At 47.9% G+C, this 23721-nt stretch overlaps 1 protein-coding gene across 3 annotated transcripts in view; it reads left to right on the top strand.

The window, feature by feature from the left end:
• The window catches only part of LOC142776035 (protein transport protein Sec24A-like), a 64059-nt gene that overhangs the window by 14981 nt on the left and 25357 nt on the right, over positions 1 to 23721 (top strand). The window contains exons 1-2 of one of the 3 annotated variants that reach the window (XR_012887248.1): positions 8270 to 8403; positions 11061 to 11241. Coding sequence is in view for 1 of the 3 variants with exons in the window: in XM_075878868.1 (XP_075734983.1) it covers positions 11061 to 11155 (95 nt within the window). In the remaining 2 variants the exon portion in view is untranslated. Of the gene's footprint in view, positions 1 to 8269; positions 8404 to 11060; positions 13113 to 23721 lie in introns of those variants that run through there. The other 2 variants (XR_012887247.1, XM_075878868.1) reach the window with 2 other exon arrangements.

Below are 23721 nucleotides of genomic sequence, written 5' to 3'. Positions count from 1 at the left end.
TGCTGCTCATGGCATGTGGGGAAGCATTTTCTTGTTTTTCATGAAACACAGTCATGCACTTTTTACAAAATTTTTGTTTTTTCATGTGAAGAGCCTGCTGGTGTTCCAATTTGGATCGATACTCGTGATGTGAACATCACCTACATAATTAAAATGTTTAATGAACTTCACAAGTTTGTCTGGCATCGCCTGTTTCTACAAGCAACCCCTGTCCGCATAAGTTGTCGTTGAAAAGTTCGCATTCAGTCACATTAGTTTGTATTTTTGTAAATACTATTTAAATAAAAACTAAATTGCATGCAGTCTAAATCGTCTCGCGACACTTCGTAATGTGCGGCTGCTATGTGCTCTGGCGGCCTTCTTGTCTTCGGGAGAAGCTCTGCAGTGGGCGCCTGCCCATCATGCCCCAGTGGCATGCGAACCTTGCACCTAACCAGAATAGCTCCAAGATTGTGCAGAAAGATCAGCAGTCAGTAGCTACGCACATGTGGCGAAGTCGTTTGCTTGACGCTGTAAACGGAACGAACCCCTGAACGGCTGTGGATGTCCCAGGCGAATGTAAAACATTGTCACGATTTGAGCAGGAGGCTGAAGGGCTGTCATCTTCGAACTCAAACTTGACATCACTCAGATGACATGTGGTTCCAAGATGGTTTCAAGCAGCGCGTGTTTCTCGTTGCAAATTTGCACATTCACACGAGCATCATGTTGATGCCATAGGAGGGACTAGTCACAGTAGATTCAGCCCTGTGTCGGATGTAAAAACAGCAGCAAAGCTGAAGCTGCTGGAAACTGGCGGAAAAGGCCACTTCCCGACAATATACATGTGATGAACCTTTGGAAATACCGAATTTACTTGCGTAATCCTCGCACTCGCATAATTCTCGCACCCCCCACATCACCCAACAAAACTAGAACTTTTTTCCTCGAGTATAATTATCGCACCCCCGAAAACTGCCGCAATAATGTCTTCTGCTCGTTCCAATCACTCATGATGATAGCGTGCGCCATCTCTTAAGCATCAAGTGTACTATTATTGCATGGAGATTCAATCCAAGCCAAGCCAAAGTCGCAAGTGCGCATTGCGGCGTGTTTTGTATGTTGTGTCGGTAATCTTGTCACGTTATGGGGCTATACTGAAGCTACAAGGCTGCATTCAAGTTGAAAGTGATAGATCATGCACCAAACAACGGCAACAGGGCCGCTAGTAGGCCCTCCGGAGTCTACGAGTTTTGTGTTCGCTACTGGTGACGGCAGCACAAAGCCACCAAGACGCGTGGGGCCTGCCGTGTGCCTAATACCCGAGATTGATGGTAAACTTTATTTCATCAGAAGGAAACTCTAGACAATTCTGTTAAATAGCCATCAGCAGCCCATTACTGACGTCCTACGCTTACTTTTTGAGGGCTCCTGTTGATCAAAGAACGCTACTGCTACGCCCGCAACGCCCACAAGCTTTGCGTATAATATTATAATTCTCGACTATTTGCTTCCACTTTTTGTGTCTCAAATAAATCTTGCCTTGTGTTGAACCTGTGCTTTTATTGTTGAGGTAAGTTTTAGTTAGTACTTCCCAAAGCTTGCTGTTAGTTGCTGGTGTGAGAATCCCGATTTGCGGCCACTTAGTTTGATTTTTTGCTGTGTACGTGTTCGTGGGAAATTTTCCCCGCGTAATTCTCGCACCTCCCAACTTTGCATCGGTTTTCCGCGAAAAAAAGTGCGAGGATTATGCGAGTAAATACGGTAATGTTTCTTCCCCCACACCAAAGTACACCTCTCTAGTGCATAGGTGGCAGAAATTTCAGGCAATTAGTACAGCTCAACACTGTCAGATTGCGAAACCAAAATTGTAGTTTCATATTTTGACTTGCAAAGGTTCTTTAATTACAGAGCTATGTTACTGCGACATAACCACGAGCGGCACGTATTTCTCTCAAGCTCATCAGCCTAGCTCACTTTCCCAACAACACGCACACATTGGTTCTTTCAGTGTCCTTCAAAAATCACTATGTTGCCAAAACAGCCAAATTCAAACTTATTTTGAAAATTCAGTGGCTCGACTAACTACAGTGTAACCCCGACTATAAGACTTTCAGAGGACCACTCAAAACTGCCTTATAATGCCGGCATCGTATAATCATAACTCTATAATGCGTGGTCGCAGTCACACTCAGCCTAGCCCAAAAAACGGGTACAGACCACCTGAATAAGCCTATGGCACGACCTTGTGCCTCTGCACGGAAGGTAGATTTAATTATCCTTGCCACTGGCAGCTAATGACAGCATTACATAATTGGGGGAGGTGTGAGCGAATCTTCATTCTCAACTTCAAAGAAATTTAATCCAACGCGCGCATTTCTACCGATAAATATGGGTCTGAAAATTGCCTGTGCATGAAAACAAAACTTAAACCGCATTGGCAACAGCTACCTGTCTAATGAGTCAGACACAGTGTCATCGCTATCACATAATGGCAACGAACCACGAGCTGCGCCACTGCTGCGCTGCACTCATGGGCTTTTCGTGCTCGGGAGCATGCAGAAAGTAAGGGGCATCTGCTACGTGCTGTAGTTTTTTTGTGCTGTGTTTCGACACTGGGCACTTGAAGTCTATTTAACACTAACAGACTTCAAGTGCCCTCTGTAGAATGGGGCTTACCATCTAAAAGCGTTGTTTGGGAGTAACAACAGAATGCGAAAAATAATGTGTCAAGTGGCACCAGCATGGCCTAGTTAAGGTTATTGAGCTTGTGAGCTCTAAATAATTGCAATAAAGGGGTCCTGCAACACTTTTTGAGCATGGTCAGAAAATGCTGCCCATTGGTAGTACAGGCTCCCGAGAATATATAATATAGAGCTAAATATTATAGCGAGCTAAATATTATAGCGTAGCACGCGGCCTGGAATTCACAATAAGTTATCAAAGTCGGCTAAAAATTGCTTTCTCTTGTCTCGACAAATCACAGAAGATGCTCAGAAATTGCTTGTAAAAAGCCATCTATCAGCCATTAGCTGATTTGAACATGGCGTGCTCAGTCGTTGCATAGATCGCCGCGGGAGGCCGCGACCTGTCGACATGTGCGCGCGATCACTCTGAAAAAGTTGCCTATTAAAAGAAACAAAAAAAGTTCCCAATGTCATGAGGCACGCGTGACGTATTTTGTTCATCCCTGCCGTCCCTCCCTGCTTAGCTTTCAGCGCTTTCGTCAGGACGAGAAAAGAGAGAGTGCAATTGCAGCATGCGTCAAATCTGTGTAACTCCACTTGCACTGGATGTATTCTTGAAATTTTTGCGGCGTTCAATTCATGAGGCAGTAAGCTCTCCCAGTGAATTCATTTCGTGGTTACTTGAAAAAGTGTTTTAGGGTCCCTTTATCAAACACAGCCTGTCAGTCATCGCCTCAACAAATATAAAAAGATTGTCTGATAGGTAAAGCAAGATTCTTGTGTAATCAGCTCCTGTGAGCTGAGAGTCACATTTGTTTTTGGATGATCGCTCATAACGTGAAGTGTGGTGTATACGGTGGTGCCCCATTATCTATTCATCTACTTTGGTTTGTCTTTTTTTTTAGGCAAAATCCTTAGGTGCCTCATCAAACATGGAAATTAACTGTAGGCATCCCACGTCGTCAATACGAGTGATGCAAAAAATTATCACGCATCGACGTCTCTATGATGTCTCAGATCAATAAAATTTGGGACGGAATCATGACGTCAGTCAGCGTGATGTCACCATCACCTGGCATGGTCTCTTTGAATTCCCTCTGTGATCCGTTGGCTGATCACAGTGGTCATGTAAAACGGTGACTTGTAGAAACATTGCAATGCCTTCGATACTGGGGACAAGAAAGTATATGAAGTTTGCAAACGCGTTAGCATGAGAATGTCATTTACAATGGGCATATATCTGCTACATTCTCCTGGTTATCATTGTGATCTACTGTTTCTTCTCTCCCCTGCAGCTTGTTTACATTTGTTATTCCATACAAACTAAATCGAGCACCTTCGCCCACGATGAGTGAGCGAAGAATGTGTTCATCAAACGGGAGTGTAAGTGCAGATGATTGCTGTGACAAAAAAAAAACAGGTGAAAAGAAATATACAAGATCTCCACTTGGCAACTACCAAATGTGTTATATGTGTGGTGAGTTTATACAGTATTGTGTTGCAGTGACGCAGCATTAAATCTTGTCCATATTACCACAATGTTGACTCGTAGCGGCCGAAATATCGCAAGCGTTGCAGACGCCCCGCCACTTTGCCGCCGCTTCCAGCGTGGAGAAAGTCCACATGTTCGGCGTAGGAGTGCCGTGACGCAGGAGTTCTCTGCGAAAGGCCCTCACTCCTCCCATGTATTCGCGCAGCGCTTTGAACACTCGCCCTATTCTAGGTCACTCTAGCTTGCATAGAGTGCCTTTGTGCGCGACTGAGCTGTGCGCATTGTAATTGGTAGCTTGTGAAGTGCAACTAGTGATGCCCTGCTGTTATTATGAATGTTGACATCAAGTGAAAGTAATTTTGCACGGTGAAAACGGCTGCGTCTTGACCTTATGCGTGCTCAAGCCTGTGACTGTGAGTGTGACAAAGGCTAGCGAACAGCTGTATTTCGACCAGAAAGACGTTTCCACGGACTGAAATTGTGAAAATATCAGCTTTTCGGCTGGCTCAAGCTACTGCGTGAATAAAGTGACACTGTAACGACCGCGGATATGCACGCGTGCGATCGGGGCATATGTAAAAAAGCGTGAACTTTCAGGAGAATACATTTTTTGGTTTTAGAAAACATTGTCTCACACTCTACTTTTGTTATCCTAAACCTAAGGGAACGCAAGTTTATATTTTGCACTAATGAATGTTTGGTCGATGTTTGACTTGATAAGTGTTTTCTTTTGGGCGGGATCTCAAAGTCGTCATAAGATGTGGGGTCAGCGTAAAACTGCATTGTATAACCAAGGTTTTTAATGCACTATTTTTATAGAGATTTTGCCAGGACCATACTGATTCATTGTATAATGCGGGTCGTCGCAAAACCATAAGGCATATAATCGTACAAGTGTACTTGGAAGTGCTCGGTGCACTATAAAATATATCGACACGCAAAATTCGTCAATTCAAAGCATCAATCACTGGTGATTGATTTGTATAGGTGCGGTAACGAAAGAGTTCAATAACTCTTAAAGAACACTTATTTTAAGGGTGTGCAAATATTCAAACTATCAATTATTTTTTATAGCGTTTGTTATTAAATTTGCTCTGAGCCTTTTAAAATTCTTAAAAAAGTGTACTGATTTCATTCTCAGAAATGAAATCACGGTGTTTTATAATAATGCATGTGAACCAAATTTTTCTCGCAAACTTTATCTATTGAAAATGTTGAGGCCACCACTACAACTTGACCCTGTACTATTTGTTATGGTAATTTGATTAGTGCTGACCAATTACAAAAAAAAATTTTCAATGAATATGGTACCTCATAAGGAATCATAAGAGCATTTGTTAAATTCAAATACTTTTTTTCTTTGAGGAAATTTGTCTGAAAATATTTTGCTCAGGTGTAATCCAGTATGAAACCAAAACCTAAATTGTGATTACAGATAAGTAAGAGTCATTGTGGAAAGTATTCACACTATCATTTTCTTTACAAGGTCATGGTCATTAAAGGGGTCTTGGAACACTTTCTTAGGTAGCATGGAATGAATTCACTACAGGAGGTTATTGCATCACGGATTCACTGCCGCAAAAGTTTTTAGAATCTGTCCTGTATAAGTGGAGTTACGAAGACTTGTTGCACGCTGCAATTGCATTCTCTCTTCTGTCGTTCCAACAATATTGCTGGACGCTAAGCAGAGAAGAATGGCACGAAGAAAGAAAGTATATTACGTGTGCCTCATGACCTTGACCATTTAATTATTATTTTTTTTGTCTTCGAATATGAGACTTTTCAGTGCCATCATGCGTGCACGTGTTGACAAGTTGCGGCTTTGTGCGGTGGCCCCAGTAATGACCGAGCGCACCATGTCCAAATCAGTGAATGACTGATACAATGGCTGTCAGGAGTGATTTTTGAGCTTGTAGTGTCATTTGGCGAGAAAAGAGAAAGCAATCCTTAGCTGACTGAAAGTTTGTGAATTCCAGGTGCCGTGCGGCGCTATGTGTGGTTCGCGTGTTCTCTGGAGCCTTGACTACTGATCAGCAGCATTTTCTGACCTTGCTCAAAAAGTGTTGTAGGGCCTTTTTAATGGTGTGTTGTTGCGGTGTGGCTGAGATGGCAACCCACTTTCATTTCAGTTACAAGGGCACCTTCAGACACTGCAGGCATGATTTTTTTAATTATGTTGGTGCTGCAATTAGGCCCTGTATCAAGTTCTTGTTACGATTGCGCCCAAGCATTGTATTGTAAATACACTGAGCAGTTCCACTTAAGGGCTAGCTCCGGCGATTTTTCGAGGTCAGTGAATCTCAATGAAATTCACTGGGTACGTTCATTTGCACGTTTGCGCCATTTATGCTAAATTGCATGCTTGGGAGTTTCGCAGATTCTTTTCAACTGAATTTTATAGCTTGCCTGGAAAAACTCACCTCTCTTGCCAGAATTAATGGTAACATTGTGTGTGTGTGACGCGGAGTTTTGCCTGGCGGAAGTGACGAACTGATGTGTGACTGCAGCGTCTGCTTGTCTGCTATGTATTGTGTGGGTTTGGCTGGCACTTTCTTGGTTGAGCGTGCGATTTCCTTTTCTATATTGGTGTGCATGCAATAGGTGGGTGCCAAGAGGTGTTTCGTTGTGAGCCACACACGATTCGCCATATATTCACCATAACAGCGTAAGCGTTTTAGCCGATCTGATCGCCACAGATGGCGTGGACCGGTAGTGATATCTGGTGGGCATTATGTGCAGGCAGGCAGGTTCCGGCAATGTCAGGCAAATCTTGATGTCAGCGTGCGTACTTGGTTTGGTTTCAGTTTCGGTATTGTGGTTTTTCGATAATTAAAAATTATTTTCTAGATTTTAATCATTTAAGTTTTTGAATGTGCCAGAAGAGTGTCTAAGGAACAAAAAAGCACCATTATCCTGACATGGTCAAAAAATGGTCACCCTGCTTAAATGCTGGAGTAGGCTTTTAAGCAGGGTGGAAATGCTCAGACTGTTTTTCTTCACCCAAAAGGCCCATTGAGGGTCCCTGAAGGTGGGGGACTGCTCGGCTCTGGCAGCAACTGCTTACGTTGACTTGCCAGGTGCAGTTGCATGCTTACAGTCTTGACAAAGATCAGAACAGGTCTTGCACCTTTGTATGTGCTGTGTTCGGCTATGTTTGTGCTGAAGTGATGGACAGTGCAAAGGTTGTTTAGCTTGCTGCAGCGGCCGTGTTTCTTTACGCATGCGTTTTGTTAAGGTGCACGAGGTCAGATTCTAAAGGGGTTAGCTGCTAGTCTTGCTTGGTAATACTTCTAATTTGTTGCTATGGCTTTCATTGTTTTGTTCTTGTGGCAAAATTGACTTTACTTTAGTTGCTCAGCTAGTGCCATCAGGTCATGTTTTGGTGTTACACGAGAATCAGGGTGCAGGAAGTCTAGAAGTTGTTAGCCTGGCAAGGACCGCTATCTTGTTTTAGAGTCGTTTGATAAATGCAGTGGTACAACTCTTGGCTCCGTACTATTAGTACCAAAAAAAATATAGGCCAGGGTGTTCGTTGAAAAATCAAGGGGTGTACTACCGCGTGCTTTTGTAGACTGGGCGGGCAATTTAGTAAGAATTCAGTGGTAGCTTGAGCACCAGTTATCATTTTTTGATCAGTTAATAAAAAAAAACATGGAATTCTTAATTGAATGGTTCTTGAACATTCCAGATTATGCCAAATTTTAATAATATTGCATTTATGGTGATGTGCAACATTTTTTGTTGTTTTGTTGAAATTTTGTTTATAGAACAGCTTTTTTATGGAGAAGTGTGCGATGTGGGAATCGAGAGCGCCCTCCTACCTGGCGCCTCGTTCCCCAGCTGCCGCGCGCGTGCCGACAGCGTAGCCCGGGCGCGCATAAGCACCGGCATCCGCCAAGATGGCTGCCAGGGCGCCTCTTGGTCTGGGCCAGTCAACCGTCGGCTCTTTCCCGCGCTGGCATGTCCGGGCACGCTACACTGGTACGCTGCGCGGGCCTACGTCACAACGCAGCGCCATTTCCCTTTGGGCCGCGCACGACATCCTCCTCTCCTACGAGCTATGTTGCGCCCGACGATTCGCTCGTCGCGGCAGATGCTCTCAGGCCTCCACGAGAGGTTGACGTGCTGCTTAGCAGGCGGCTTCTCGTTCGTGCGTTCGACTTCGGCCCTTGTGCGGGAGTCGTCGCGCCCTAGGCAAGCGTACTTGCTCGGTCTTGCGGAGTTCCCTATACGGCCTGCAAGCCCGTGAGTGTCGCACTGTGCGGCATCTTGGGTTGATAAACCCGTTGTTGTTGTTATCCTGCCTCATGCGTGGTTTCTGCGCCGTGCCGGAGAAAACGACGAACCCGGCCGCAGCGTCTTCGCACGCAGCGGCAGTGGAGGACGTCACATCCCTACACGATTGTGCTTAGTTGGTGAGCCTAGTGCAAACCTATCTCCACAGCAAATATCAAAATTTTCGAATACGTATTAAATACAAATACATAGCCTGGAATAGGAATCCAATATAGAATAATCAAGAGGTGCAATTTTTTTCTACCAGTAATCTTTTACTCAATCTTATATTTATGTTGGAAACAGTACAACTATTATTATAGTCAGTATTGCACACCAAAATAAAATGTCACCATCTGTACATGCCAGAAAGCATAAGTCTGTAATAGTTGAACTTGTGACTGTGATGTCTTGGGTTTAATCCACATGTTGAACAAACCTTTTCTATCTTTTTTTTATTGCAAAAAAAAATATCTTTCGTACCTGCCATGATGACTAGTGAGCATGAGGCCACTGGTTTGATTTTGCAATAGTGAACACCTGTGTAATTAAGTCTAAGCAATTATTAAAGCAGCCTAGGTGGTCACAATTCATCCAGGTTCCCACACTATCAGTTTTGGCTCGAAAGACTTCGATTTTTTAGTGTTCTTTTTAATTTTCTCCTGTTTTCACCGGTCAAGCTACTTAGGGAAATAGGAGTACTTTGGGTGTTTTTTTTTCATTACACAGCAATACTCGTTATTTCGCTTGCTTCTGTTGCCTTTCTCGAGGACTGTAAGCTAGCCATATTCCGATCAAGAATTCTGGTTTGCGCTGATAGCAGCACGACCGTGATGGTGTACCGGGCGCGCAGCGATAACGCCCGGTAAGCGCGCGAGATAGATGAATACTTATGTGTGATAGAAAGACACCCCAAATACGCTTTTTATTAATGGAGCCACAACTCTAGGCAGTGAGGGCCTTTTTTTTCTGCATCGTTGACCCCCTTCGGCGCACTGACTGCCGACGGCAGTAACATAATATTAGCAAAAGAGCGAGATCGCAGCAACAATGTAACGGAGGGTGGATTGCAGGAGACGTTGCCGCGCTAGCGCGATGCACGTACAATGGATTTTCGAAGGTGCTGTCAGGAACACATCGGAACTATGCATTAATCCGTGCGTCTCCTTACTTGCGCTGTCGTTAGTAATGAAAAACTATCTGTGATGACACCATTGTAAAGTTACCGAAAGTGCATGGGCTTTTCTATGTTTGCCATTGTGCGGAAGAACGTTTCAGCTCATTTGCATGACCATATCCGCTACCATGAAATCATTCAGGAACTATGAAGAGCTGAAGTAGAGGCACAGCTGACGAACGACTTGTCTGGCTTCAAAATGTGTGCGTACATTTGTACAGTGATCTATTAGCGAAAACTGGCCTGGCTATACATGACGTGGCGTTACCATCGTACATCAAGCTGAGCGCGCCTCTAGCTAGTTGCATGCAATGCATTTGCCCTTGTATAGAGGTATTTTCTTTCTTTGTGCTTGTTCAGCACGGGACCGTGCAAAGATGTGAAGACTATTTTGTTGAGCCGATGCGGCGGTGATGAGTTGCCTTCGTTTCCACGAGTGATACGCCTTTGTGGCCCCGCACGCAAGGGCACGACAGCGAACGGCGTGGTCAGTACGCTTATATGAACCGTAATAGCGCTAAACTGCTAAGCTACATGTGCTGTCGGCCAGGCAGTACATGATTTAGATTTATCAAGATGTTTATCGTTGGTAGGTTTGTCGCAATGACATGCTGCCTCATTCGCCGGTAGCCGACATCACGCTATTGGGAATTTCTATGCAGGCATCACTGCACTCGTGCCGAAGTTATAGTTCACTGCATGATCTACCTAGGCTCTTATCGCAAATGCGTAAAAGCGCAAGTTCTTCACAGTGAACCATGCGAACGAATATTCGTGAACACCGAATATTCTAGGAATATTTGAGTTAGTGCGAATATTCTAAATATTCGAATATGTGGTTATCGAATCGACTACGAATATTACAAATGCAATATTCGATGAATACTGAAAACTTTCGAATATTCGCCCACCCCTATTTAAATGTTTTGCCCATGCATTCATTTTGGGGGACGGCCATTGGGTTTTGTGAAAGTGGGAAAGCTTCGCGCCCTTGCTTGCACATTTACCATCATCACTAAAGGTGCTCCTCCCCCCTCTCATTATACAGCTAGTTGTGTGAATCATGTGCTGCTTGCTGTAAAACTGACGAATCCAACTGAGCCCTCTGATTTTGGCCTAAACCTTGAATAAGAGCATAGGTAGAGTGGTTATTCGAGTATGCTTACGTTTTCTACCAGGTAGCGCACGTGGTAAGTCACTCTTCTCTGCACAGCCTTTAACAAGAATGTGCAAGAGAGTGACAATTAGCTTTTCTCGTGAAATGCATAGATGCGTGTATGAGCAGAAGATGGTAAAACATTATATTTGACAAAGGGATTCAGGCATGTTTTTTGGGGTCCCCATCGCAGCCTCTCTGTACATGAATTCCCGACTTTAAATGTAAAGCATGGCTAACTGTATCTGAAGATGAACCTGAAGCATATTGTGCTGTTTTGCTGGTGCATTGCAGCAGTGGACCGGAGCCTTTCATCGTCAGTGGTGGATGACGAGAGGCAATGTCTAATGCCTGCCTGGACCTTATCCAAGCTTTCAAGACAACACTGAGTTCTGGTCAAGCAGCTGCATTGGGGCTGCCCATACCACATTGTGCCCGCCTTGTGCCGCTCTATGTACTTGCACTCATGAAACATGTAAGTGCGAGAGAAAAGGCAAGGCCTTTCCTCTTTTTGTAAAATTTATACACTTGTGGGTCCAACAGCAATGTGCTTGGCCAGACTACTCAAGTTTTTTGAGTCATTGTTTGCGCAGCTAATATTGGTCTATAATTATTGCTGGAGTTTCAGGAAATTTGTGCTTGTTATTTGAGAAACATAGAGTATTACAGTCACTTGTCTAGACATAAATTTTAAGAAGTTGTAGGTACAGTCAACATGGAATTTTTTCTTGCTTCCTAGGCACTGTTAATAGTCTTAAGGGTCATGCAATGCACAAAAAGCAGATGAAAAGACAACAAAAACTTGCTCTTTATTGCCTATAATAGCTTATATTGCCTCAGCCACATCTAATATCATTGAAAAGTCTGCCAGTGCTCATATTGGGTGAAGCAGTACTTGTAATTTGACTGGAAAGAGTGAGCAAAGCCACATGTAATACTTACATAAAACTCCTGAGAATGGCCCCTTTCTACTCTTGCAAGACTCACTTCAATATGTTGAATATGCTTGGCCCCATATCAGCACCAGAGATTACTTATTTGAGAGTGTGCACAAATAATCAAGGGTGGGTACAAATAAGCTTGGGTTGATGCCATTTGGATGTTGCTCTTGGGGAATAATGTCGAAAGGGTTTCAGCTTGCAGAATGCCCTGTGTCCTTATACATTCAGAGAATATGGCAGTTTAGGTGCATGAAAGACTTGCTTGTAACTTTAGGGTGCAAGATGCTTAAGTACCAGCAGAAGCAAAGCGGGTCTTCCTTTTTTGTTATCCAAGATGCTTCTACTCCCTGATCTCAAACTCTTTGTTGGCTCAATGGGCGGGCATGTGTCAAAGCCGTGAAGGTGTTTGAATAGACATTTTTCATAATTGTAAAGCCAACTTTACTGCTATGCAGTTTGTCCAACTAATGGCAGCTGCTGTATAAGCCGGAATATAAATCGAGACATTTTCAATAAAACAACGAGCTAAAGTCGCCCGTAGTCTTGTATAGCGGTGTCTAGCCGATAGTGCACCCCTGTCTGGCAACATGTGGCTTGGATGTGCAGGAGAAGCTGGACACGGCCATATTCGCAATCAAATCCAATAGCAGGTCGTTGTTTTTTCTCTCTCTTGTCTGTTTTCTTGTGTTCATGATTTGCCTCCGATCTGTTCCAAGTTCTCGCTCTGCTTGACATTGTGTTTTATTTTTAGTGGTCTTTTTTTCGTTCACTGAATATATGTAGCGGTACGAGAAGACAAGACTCAGCTGCGTTTAAACTAGAAGTTGTTGAGTTCGCAGAAGTGAATGGAAATATGGCTGCTCAGCGCCGCTTTGATGTATCAGAAAAAAGCGTGCACTACTGAAGGGTGTAGAAAGGGAAGCTGAAGATGTGCAATCCTCGGAAAATGTGATTTCGTGGGCGAAGTGCGGTTCATCCGCAGCTGGAGGATACGCTAGGTGTGGGAAGTTCATGTGTGCTCGCTGCCAGTGACCGTGAATACCATTCGCAAGAAAGCTGTCGAACTCGCTCGCGAAGCTGCGCTCACGAGCGAAGAGTTTCGTGCACAAAACTCTTGGTTGCATCAATTCATGAGACGCAAAGGATTTTCTTTCCGCTGGCGCACATCCATCTGTCAGAAGTTTCCAGACGAGTTCGAGGACAACCTTACAAACTTTCAAGGCTTCGGGAACAGAACAATTACATGATGAGCCAGATTGACAATGCGGATGAGACCCCTGTATGGTTTGACATGCCTTCATCGACCACGATCATGCAGCGTGGCGCCAAGGATATGAAGCTCTTGTCCACTGGCAATGAGCACTCACACTTCATCGTCATGCTGGCATGCATGGCAGATGGTAGAAAGCTTCCGCCCTTCATCATTTTCAAACGTAAGACAGTGCCGAAGGAAGTGTTCCCGCCCGGGGTTGTCGTTCGCGTCAACAAAAAGGGATACATGGACGAGGCCATGTTGCTCAAATGGACACGAGTAGTCTGGAACCGTCAGCCAGGTGCACGGCTGCATTTTTGCAGCATGCTGGTGTTAAATGCTTTTTGTGGTCAATTAACCGACGCTGTGAAGCGTGCATTGAGCGATGGAAAAACGGACCTCGCCGTGATACAAGGTGGTGTAACGTCCACCCTCCAACATATCGACGTTGTGCTAAACAAGCCGTTCAAGGACCGAGTACGGCTGGGGTACCAAAAGTGGATGTCTGGCGACAACCCAAAGACACTGACGGGCCGCCTACAGAGGCCTCCACTTGCGACTATTTGTGGCTGGGTGCTTTCCGCCTGGCGTTCCTTGCCAGATTCCATGATAGAAAATGCTTTTAGGAAAAAATCCACCAGCAACTCGCTGTATGGCACGGAAGACAAAACACTGTGGGAGGTGGCTAGCGACAAACTCTTGTCTTCAGAAGACAGTGGTGCTTCGTATGACGAATAGGAACAGTTCCGATGGTGGTTGAGGGGAGCTCTGACGATCGGGATGCGGTGTGCCCAGTTCGCAAATAAATGTCGTTCGGCAATTTTGGGTTGTTTTCCTATTTTTCTTTTTTGATAACCTGAACTTGGAGGGTCGACCTATATACCCACTCGACCTACCGTCCGCTTTACACGGTAACCTGTTACTAAAATCAATGTACTCAAGCACACTTTGCTTGCTTGTGCAATGACGCGGAAAGTCTTGTCTATTGTCTGTGTCTATATCACGACAGCAGAGTCAAGTCCTAGAACATGCAACTAGGACCTCATTTTTACTTGAAGCACCACCGGTGCTTGCATTAATAGGGAAAATATGCATCGCAGAGAAGCGCACTTGTGGATTAGGAAAATTTTCTATTATCAGGCGTGTTTCAAAAAAATAGGGCTGTGGGAAAATGGGTTGTTGACTGCAGCAGATAGATGGAAATTACCACAACTGAAAAAGGAAAAGGCTGTTAGTAGCATATTTTAATCATCTTTTGCACAAGGCCGAGTAAAAAAAGAAGAATGCTGGAAGCTTGTGAAATGTTAGAATTTAATAAATGCAGCGAAATCTAAAAAATTATCATTTTACCCTTTCCAAAAGTATATTGTGTTCAGTCATGTGGTTTTCTCTAGACTATTAGGAAAAGTTTAGATGAGTTAAAGTTGCTAGGTGAAAAATTTTTTTATAGGTTGTTAACAAGGGGATAAGCATACTTGCGTAAGACCGTGTGAATCGTGGTGCTCTAGGCTTGTACAAATATTCAAAATGATTTGAATATTCGAACTCACTTCGAATAAAAAAAAATTGAAGTTATTAAAAATTTTGAAGTTCGAAATAAACGAATAAGTGTACGGTATTAGTTCACATGAAACACTTTGTAAAAGTGGTTTCACTGCATCAAAGAGGTGCTAAACCGAGAAAAATCTATTCAGCGGAAATTTGCACTGCCGCGAGGCCCCACTTGAAGGTTAGTGGGGGGCGCTGCGAGCGCGCGGAGCGAGCGGTCAGGCTTCACATCGGCTCCGTAGGAAATGCTAAATTTCGGCGGACCATCGACCCCTACAGGACTAATTTTGGTACGTGAGTAATCAACTCGGTGAGTGGACCACGTCAATACCAAATTTGGGCCGTTTCACCCAATTTTGGGAGTCTTAGAGCGATTTCATGTGCGAAGCGGGCGAGGCCCCGCTATGCATAACGACGGCTACATTCGCTCCGACCATGTGCTCTGTCGGCGCGGCACTTGAGGCGGCCTTGGAGGCCTCCCCAGAGCTCGCCAGGCTTCGGAACGATGAGAACGACCAACACTACGAAGAATTCCAAGCTATGGACACCTCGGCCGCGAATATAAGTGCGGATTCTGCTCGCAAGAGGCGGCATGGCCAGCTAGGCCTAACCGCCGCGAAGAAGAAAGCCGCCGAACAACCGACCGGATCGCGACTCGACGCCAGTGGCGACTGCTCGACGACGATCGGCGACGCTTTTCCGACCGCCACCGGCATCGGACAGTGTGTTACCGCAGTGAACAGTGACTGTGACCCGCCGAACTCGTGTGCGGGTTGGACTGTAGTGGCCTCTCGACGCGAGAAGAAACGGCAAAAAACGGGCAGCCCATCGCAGCGGGATACCCTAACCGCAGGTGAGCCGAGCAAGTTTCTATCGGCTTCAAACGCTAAGTTGAAGGAGGTGCGTAGGCGCAAACAGAAAGCGCAGTACGTTGCCAAAGTGAACGCTAATATGGCAAAGTCAGCCCGCATGCCTACTTTCGCCAAGAAAGACGAACACCACGTGGTTGTTAGGCCTCGTGGGGGACTCGTAGTGAGTGCCACCAAAATGACCACGCTGCGCACAGCCATCATAACAGCGGCTAACATTAAGATCGAAGAAGCGGAGGACGATTCGTTTGCGCCTAACGCTGCCCAGAACATTATAGTGCTGAGCACTCCTAGCGAAGCGAGATCTTTTCGCTACGGATCGATCCGTAATATCACGGTGGAGGAACGCACGTATGAAACGTTTGCGTATAAGAGCACCCCAGAAAACACCTCACGGGGTGTAATAAGGGGAGTGGGCAGAGAGGAACCCGAGGAACAGATCACTCGGTTCCTAGTGAACAAGCATAACCCCACCGTTATGGCCTCACACCGGCTCGGAAATTCTGAGTCGGTGGTAATTCTATTTGAAGGAAACAAAGTACCACGCTAAAGTATGGCGGCTTTGTCTCGAAGTGTACACTGTACAGGCAGCACCATGAGGTCTGCAATACATGCGGCAAGATAGGGCACAGGAAAGATGTGTGTCCAACTCTGAATGCTAGGGTGTGCTTCGCTTGCGGTAGAAACAACCCAGGAGAAGACCATGCAGAATACTGCAAACCAAAATGCAAGTTCTGCGGCGGCTCCCAAATCACGGGCGCGGGCAAATGCAAGGACAAATTCAAAACGCCGCTACAAATCAAGCAGCGGCAGAGGATAAAACAGATCACTGAAACTATAACCGAGATGGCGCCCGCGAAAGCGCCCGGGGAGGCTGCGCTTTCTAGAAGATTCGACTTTCCGGAGCCGGGAGCCAGCGGGACATGTCACGAACAAAACGGCGTGGCAAGCCGTGATAGGGGCAGAGTGAAACCGGAGGACGTGAAGTGGGCTAACGTCACCTCCGGAAGACCGAAAGAAACGCGTCCGCCAAGACCGGCGCCGCAGGTGCAAGGGCACCTGAGCGTGACAAACAAGTCTGACGTCAATGGCGCGGCGATGACGCAAACGAGCGGGGCCCTGAGCAGAGCAGCAGCTGCAACGCTGAAGGAGCCTGGCAAGATGCCAAGCGGCGGCGGCTGCAGCGAACAATGCAAGAAAGAGGCGCGGGAGTTGAAAGCTACCGTTAAGAAAATGGAGAAGGCGATGGAGGAACTCCAGACGGCGATGGCGGCGACGCAGCTCACCATCAAACAACAGCGAGGCGTCATCGACGAACAACGAGACGCCATTAGAAGGCTTCAAGAGGGGGGATCAAGGAATGAAGCCAACAACAAGATGGCGACAGACGCCGATGAGGATGACAGCGGAACCCCAACGAACATCATGGGCAACTGCTTTGTCAACACTACAACCCCTAAGACCTACCAATTCACCCCCAAAGCGAAGACTCCGACAAGGGCATCCATGATTGCGGTGGCAAAAGGGTTGGAAGCACAACACGAAGAGGAACTATAGAAAGCGAAAGCAACGAGGAAGAAGATGATAGTGCCTCTGTCATCTCGGTGGCAACTACAAACAACGGAGACAGGACCAAACCTCTCGGCTACGGGAGCTTCAGTAAGAAGATCGGTCGGAACGCGAGAGCTATAAAGAAATGGGGCAAGAGCTTTGAGGGCATCGAGCAGATAATCCTCACGAAATGCACCCAAGTCATCCAACAGCAACTTGCGCAAACGATTCAGCTCCAAATCGAGCAAGCACTAGAGAGGGCCCTTAGCCCCGAGAAGCTGCAGCCGCTAATTGGTGAAGCGGCGCATCAATATTGCCAAACACAAAAGGCTCTCCCTCATAATGGACAGCAACAATAAGATCAAGATCTGGCACTGGAACGCCAACGGGTTCCGGTGCCGAAAAGCAATCCTACAACAGTACTTGAGATCGCTGGCGCCGACGGCTCGCCCGGACGTGATAGCGGTCCAAGAAACCCACACCGAAGACACGCCGACGCTGCCAGGGTATCGGACACACGCCTGCCCCCCGTCCGCTCGCACATGCGGGAAGGGTGCGGCGCAGGGCGTGTGCACGTTCATCCGGAAAGGCATCGCCCACGTGAAACACCAACAGTTCCTGGGCAGCAGGGACACTGCCATCGAGCTGTGCGTCACCGAGCTAGCGATTAGCGGCAAAGGACGAGGAACCCGGGGTGCAAGAAAGAAGAAGACATGAACCACCGTCTTCATCGCTAACATCTATAGCAATCCAAGACATGGAAAGCAGAAATTCAAAACTCTTTTCCATAAAATCAAGAGCGCCACATCACAAGCACAGAAAGACCTGGCCAAAAGAGGAGACGCTGCCGCGGTAATATGCGGCGATTTCAACGCCCAACATCGAGAGCTCGGCTACACGACCACCACGTCCAAGGAACCTTCTTGAAGATGCCGGCGAAGCCGAGTTCACGTTACTGATCAATCCAGCCCATCCATCAAGGATCGGAACATCGGTTGCCCGGGATACAAATCCAGACCTCACCTTTGCGATGCTGCCCGAAGGTGGCACCGCGAAGTGGAGGAATACGGGATTCAACCTGGGCAGCGATCACTTCATCATCGAAATTGAATTACCGCTGGCTCATCTCAACGAAAAACCGAACCGCGACAAAATATCAAAGCACAAACTCGTTGACTGGAGCAAGTTCCGTAACACAGAACTCGGCGAAGTCGACAATATCGACGAGTGGTCAGCGAAGCTGCTGGCGGTACCAGAAGAGGCCACAGAAGAGATCGATGCACCCGAAGAAATCGAAACCATGGAACCGAGACTGGCCCACCTCCTCGAAGCCAGGCGCTCGCTCCAAAAGCGTTGGCGGCGGCAACGTCACAACAGAAAGCTACGAAAAAAGATCGCAGAACTCGGCCGAGAGATCGAGCGACACAGCAGGCAGCTCTGCTCACAGCAGTGGTTTGCACTCTGCAGCCAGGCTGATGGACAGCTTCACTGTGGCGGCACTTGGAAACTCCTCAGGCAACTGATGGATGAGACCAAGAGCTGCGAATACCAACGTACACGCATGGCCCAAATCCTACACACCACCGCTCGTCAACTGGGCGAAGAGGAGATGTTCAAGCGACTCAACGAGCGCTACCTCCTCATCGCCAGTCACGAAGATCACCCAGACTACGCCGGCCAGCCGAACCTCCACCTCGACCGAGATCTAGAGGAATGGGAAGTGAGGCAGGCGGCGCAGAGCCTGAACTGTCGTTCGGCCGCCGGACTCTACAGAGTTACTAACAAAGCTCTACGCAACCCGAGTGACTCAGCCATCAAATCACTGCCACGCAACTACAACGAATGCTGGCGTAACGGCAAGCTGCCCAAGGCCTGGAAGACAGCAAAGACGATCCTGCTGCCAAAACCAAACAAGCCACCGGGTATAGAGAGCCTGCGTCTCATCTCACTCACGTCCTGCGTGGGCAAGGTACTGGAGCACGTTCTTAACACCCGGTGGAACCGTTACATGGAAGCGCACCATGTCTACCCGGACTCAATGCTTGGCTTCCGGGCCAAGTTGGGAACGCAAGACGCCATGCTCCTGATCCAACGAGAAGTCCTTGACCCACTGGGCGGGACTCCAAAGAATGATAACCGAGCGATCTTGGGCCTGGATCTGCAGAGCGCCTTCGACAACGTTAGACACTCGTCGGTCCTGGCTCAGGTGTCCCGCCTGGGGCTGGGCGCAAGATCGTACAACTACATCAGAGCCTTCCTTTCTCGCCGCATGGCCAGGCTGGAGGCGGGAGGAACGAAGCTCGAAGAACGAGAGCTGGGCAGTGTCGGGACCCCACAGGGCTCGGTCATCTCCCCGTTCCTGTTTAACATTGTCATGATCGAGGTGGCCAGGCGTCTGGAGGCGCTGGGCCCGGGGATACGACACTGCCTCTACGCCGACGACGTAACCATCTGGGCCACGGGTGGAAGCGACGGAGACATCGAGGCGGGTCTGCAGACGGCGGTGGACGCCGTGGAGTCCGCACTCTTGGGCACGGGCTTGCGGTGTTCGCCACAAAAATCACAGCTACTCATCCTGCCACCACCTGGGAGGCACAGAAAGAAGGCAAGTCGAGAGGCGGCCGAGAACATCATCGTGCGCACCAGTGACGGTATGCAGATCCCGCACGTCCCGGGGCTTCGAGTCCTGGGGATGTTCGTGGACGGCACCCAAACCAACGCCACGGCGGTCAAGAACATCACAACCAAGATGGGCATCGCAGCGCGCCTGGTCAAGCGAATGTCGTCCCGCTACCGGGGCATGAAAGAGAGGGGGCTCCTGCATCTGCTGCAGGCTTTCGTTATAAGCGACGCGGCATATGCGGGGGCCTTTCACCGCTGGACCGGCGCGAAACGAGCCAAGATCGACGCTGCCATCCGGAAGGCTTACGCGGGCGCTCTTGGGCTCCTACCAGGCACAAAGACAACGGCCTTGCTGTCTCTGGGAACACACAACACGCCCTCGGAGATCAGCGAGGCCCAGAGAGCTTCGCAGCTGAGCCGCCTGAGCGACACAGCCGCGGGCAGAGGATTACTCGATCGGGTAGGATTATTACCTCCTGGAGAACGCCCGGGAGCAGGACCAGACGGGGAGCTAGAAGAACAAGTCCCCCTGAGCGATGAGGCAGCGAGTAAAATCATTGTCTACCCGCTGCCAAACAACATGGACCCAGAAAGGGACGCGGGCAGGCGAGCGGCGAGAGCAGAGGCGCTGGCCCGTCAACATTAGAGAGACGAGGGCGCAGTCTACGTGGACGCCGCAAGATATCCGGGAAGACGCAACGCCTTCGCAGCAGTGGTGGTCAGCGCTACTACCGGTAAACTACTAACAGCAAGCACCGTGCGCGCCCGAACAGCCGGCCAGGCAGAGGAGGCGGCGATAGCCCTGGCCACAGGTAGGCCGGGCACGCGCACGGTGCTAAGCGACTCAAAGCAGGCAATCAGGAATTTTGCCCGAGGCATGGTCTGGCGGGGCACGGAGCGGCTAGTGACGTCCATCGCGGCTTCGCGGGCTGCTCGCGGCGCCGCTACAGGGCCAACCATCGCCGTCAAATGGTTCCCAGCCCACATGGGACAACTGGCTCCCTACATTGAGAACCGCAACGAGGAGGCGGACGCTGTGGCCCGTGATCTCATCACGTGCCGGACCGCGGCAGCCCGTCTCCCTGAAGCCATCGGTGAAGAACGAGAAGAAGACCTCGATCCCCTCACCGACTACGGAGGGATCCTGGTGGCCTACAGAGAGGCCAGGAGAGCCTTTCCGCCCCCGCATCGTGAACTGTCACGTGCGGAAGCAGTGAAGCTCCGACAACTGCAAACGGAATGCGTGCTAACGCCGGCATTGGCCCGGCACGTATGCCCCGACATGTTTGTGGACGCTAAGTGTAGCGCGTGCGAACGTGAACTAGCCACCCTCCGCCACATCATGTGGGGCGGGTGTAACAGTGGTGTGAACAATGGGAATGGGCAGTGCCAGGACGCCACGTATCCCGATGAGGTGGGAGCATGGATACGCTCCCAAGACTTAAACACACAACGAAGGGCCATCCAGCGGCCTTAGGAGGCCCTCCTGGCAAAGCAGACGAGAAAGGGAACTGACGCCCCGGACAACAGGATCGGAGGAGCCCGAGTATCCAATGCCTAGCCAGAGCACAACGTCCTCAAGGTCTAGAGCCTGGGACTATAGGACTATTAGCTATAGTCTTTAGATAGGGAATACCCGCGCCTTGCGCGTTATATAGGACTATTAGCTATAGTCTTTAGATAGGGAATACCCGCGCCCTGCGCGGCCGGTGACTTCCCGCACGCCGGATGCACGAAAAATGTTGTTTCTCTCTCTCTTGAAGGTTAGTGAACATACTAGCCCCACATGATTTAATCATATTTAAGTTTAAAGTTTAAAACTTGTTATACCAGCTCATGTGTCTAATTATAGTAAATTTTAAAACTTTACATATCGTGCAGGTGAGTGCTTACATTATAAAAGTCAAATCTTTTTGCTATTGTGCAGGTTAATTGGGTTACGACAAATACAGTCAAGCCCACATGTAACAGCCCCACTTAAAATGACCCATCGCTTGAAACGAAGGATACCCGCATGACTGTCAAAATATGCATAATTTGAATGGCACAAAATCACACTTACTACGAATGTCTCTGAAAGTCGCCACTCGGTTACAGCAAACGGAGTCGGTGCTGCGGCAAATTCCCAGGAAACTACTTTCGACCACTGATAAGCCAGTGGCGAGGTGCCCATAGATTCTTATTGTTAAATGTTGACCCTGCCTCCGTAGCCCTCAAGTTTTCGCTCTCCCAGACTGTTTTTTGTTGCGTACTCTCTTTGTCCCACCACTACTCTGAGCACCCCGAATCGCCAGACGAGGCCCGTGTTTTCTCACTGCCACCGATCTTTCAGAGATCGATCGGCCAATCAGTCTCCCTTCAGTTTTTGATTGCTGGTTTTGTTACACTATCATTGGCGTCGCCAGCCTGGAATGACCAGACAATTTGTCAACATCATCGGCCATCGACTCTACCGTTTTCTGCATCTTGTCTGGATTGCTGTTGTATCGTTCCAGTGCACGCGCTTGCGCTACTCCACTGACTTTTATAATTCAGGATTCGTCCCGTGTTTAGAACCTGTTCTTGATCACTTCACACTCTGCTCAGCATGCCCTCTGCACGCGTTCAGAAGTGTGAAAACGGCTTTTACGAAGAACGAATCGCGAATGATCGAAATCAGTAGGGCCGCGCAAGTCCGCCGGCACCACAATGCGATTCTTTGACCTCTGCTCTCGCAGACCACTCTCCCAAGTCTTTTTATGCAAGAGTTGCACGTTTCGTGGACCCTGCAAGCAAGCTAACTGACCTGCCTTCTTCCCCCGTGTTTTGGTTTTCAAGGTCGTTTTTTTTGCCATATGTTCCCCTCTCTTCACTCTTTTGCAACTCCTTCACACATCTTTCGCAAGTCTACTCTCCACTCATTATGGCAACTTCTTCGCTCATCTCCACTGCTCCACGACTCTAGCCACACTGGCTTGCATTCAGAAGTTTCATTTTCTGACTAGAAACGGGCCCAGAGCAGTTCCACGCGTGCTGGCTTCTATGATACTCTTGCGCGCCTTGCTCGCTGTTCATGTGCATTTGAGTCAGGATGGCGAATGGCAGGCCTTTCGTACTGTTTTCTGTCGCTCAGCAAGCGTCAAAAGTGTCACCGCCTGGCTTGGACGTAATCCGCACCTTTAAGACTTGTAGGTGCTGCATTGTGGAGTGCTTGCTCATATCTACTGACTGCCCGGCAGCCAACGTGCCACTTCAGGTGTCCCTGTATTCAGCTGTCATGATGGTGAAGGCTTCGTGGGTGGCGGTGACGCCTACATGTTTCCGAAACTATTTTCGCGAAGCTGACTTCGTCGACATCGGACCTGGTGCCAAGCCTGAAGCTTTGGCACAGGACCACTCCGGCGGCGATTTGTGGCAGCGCATTGTCGCCTCCGGCATGGGAGGGAGTGTGGGACATCTGTTGTGATGATTTCATTACAGCCGATAATGATGCCGAGACTGTGGAACCGTGTACAGATAAGGGCATTGTGAATGAAGTGCGTAGCAAGAGTGACTTGTAGGAATCGCATGGGGAGCACAATGAAATTTGGGAGCCGATGGCCACCAAAGTGCTTGTAGCAATTGGCTACAGTAATAGCCTCAGGCAGCTTGTATATGACACGAGCTTTGGTGAAGCACACAATGCCATAAGCTCGAGACCATACTTATCGCTTCTGCTCTTTGAAACACCTGCACCACGGACTTTTTCTTTTAAAGAAAAAGACTGTGTTTTCATTTTCAATATTTCTTTAAAGCTGTGTTCCATTTACTATGAACTTCAGTATACAGAGAATAGAGGCCGCATCACGTTCAGGTTCGTTATAAGCAGGCCCGACCATATGCCCATTTTTTTATTATGCGATATATACCATTCTCGAAATTATTCGAACGAAATTGCTATTAGCTTCAGACCTACAATTCACTATTCGTACAAGCTTATTAAGCCTGGTCAAAACATGGGTATTTATTGGTGATGTTTTCAACTGAGGAGGCAGTCGCAGTTCATAATACACGAGAGTATTCATACACCTCAATAACTACGGTCGAATCTCGTCATAACAAAGTTCATGGAAGGTCTAAGTTTACTTCATTACATCCATTGCTCCGTTGTAACCATTACTGTCCTTTACACCAATGGTGTATGCTTAATAAGG

This window comes from Rhipicephalus microplus, chromosome X (assembly GCF_043290135.1).
Source record: "Rhipicephalus microplus isolate Deutch F79 chromosome X, USDA_Rmic, whole genome shotgun sequence".
Lineage (NCBI taxonomy): Eukaryota > Metazoa > Arthropoda > Arachnida > Ixodida > Ixodidae > Rhipicephalus > Rhipicephalus microplus.
The sequence above is the reverse complement of the archived record's forward strand: the minus strand, read 5'-3'. Positions and strand labels throughout refer to the sequence as shown.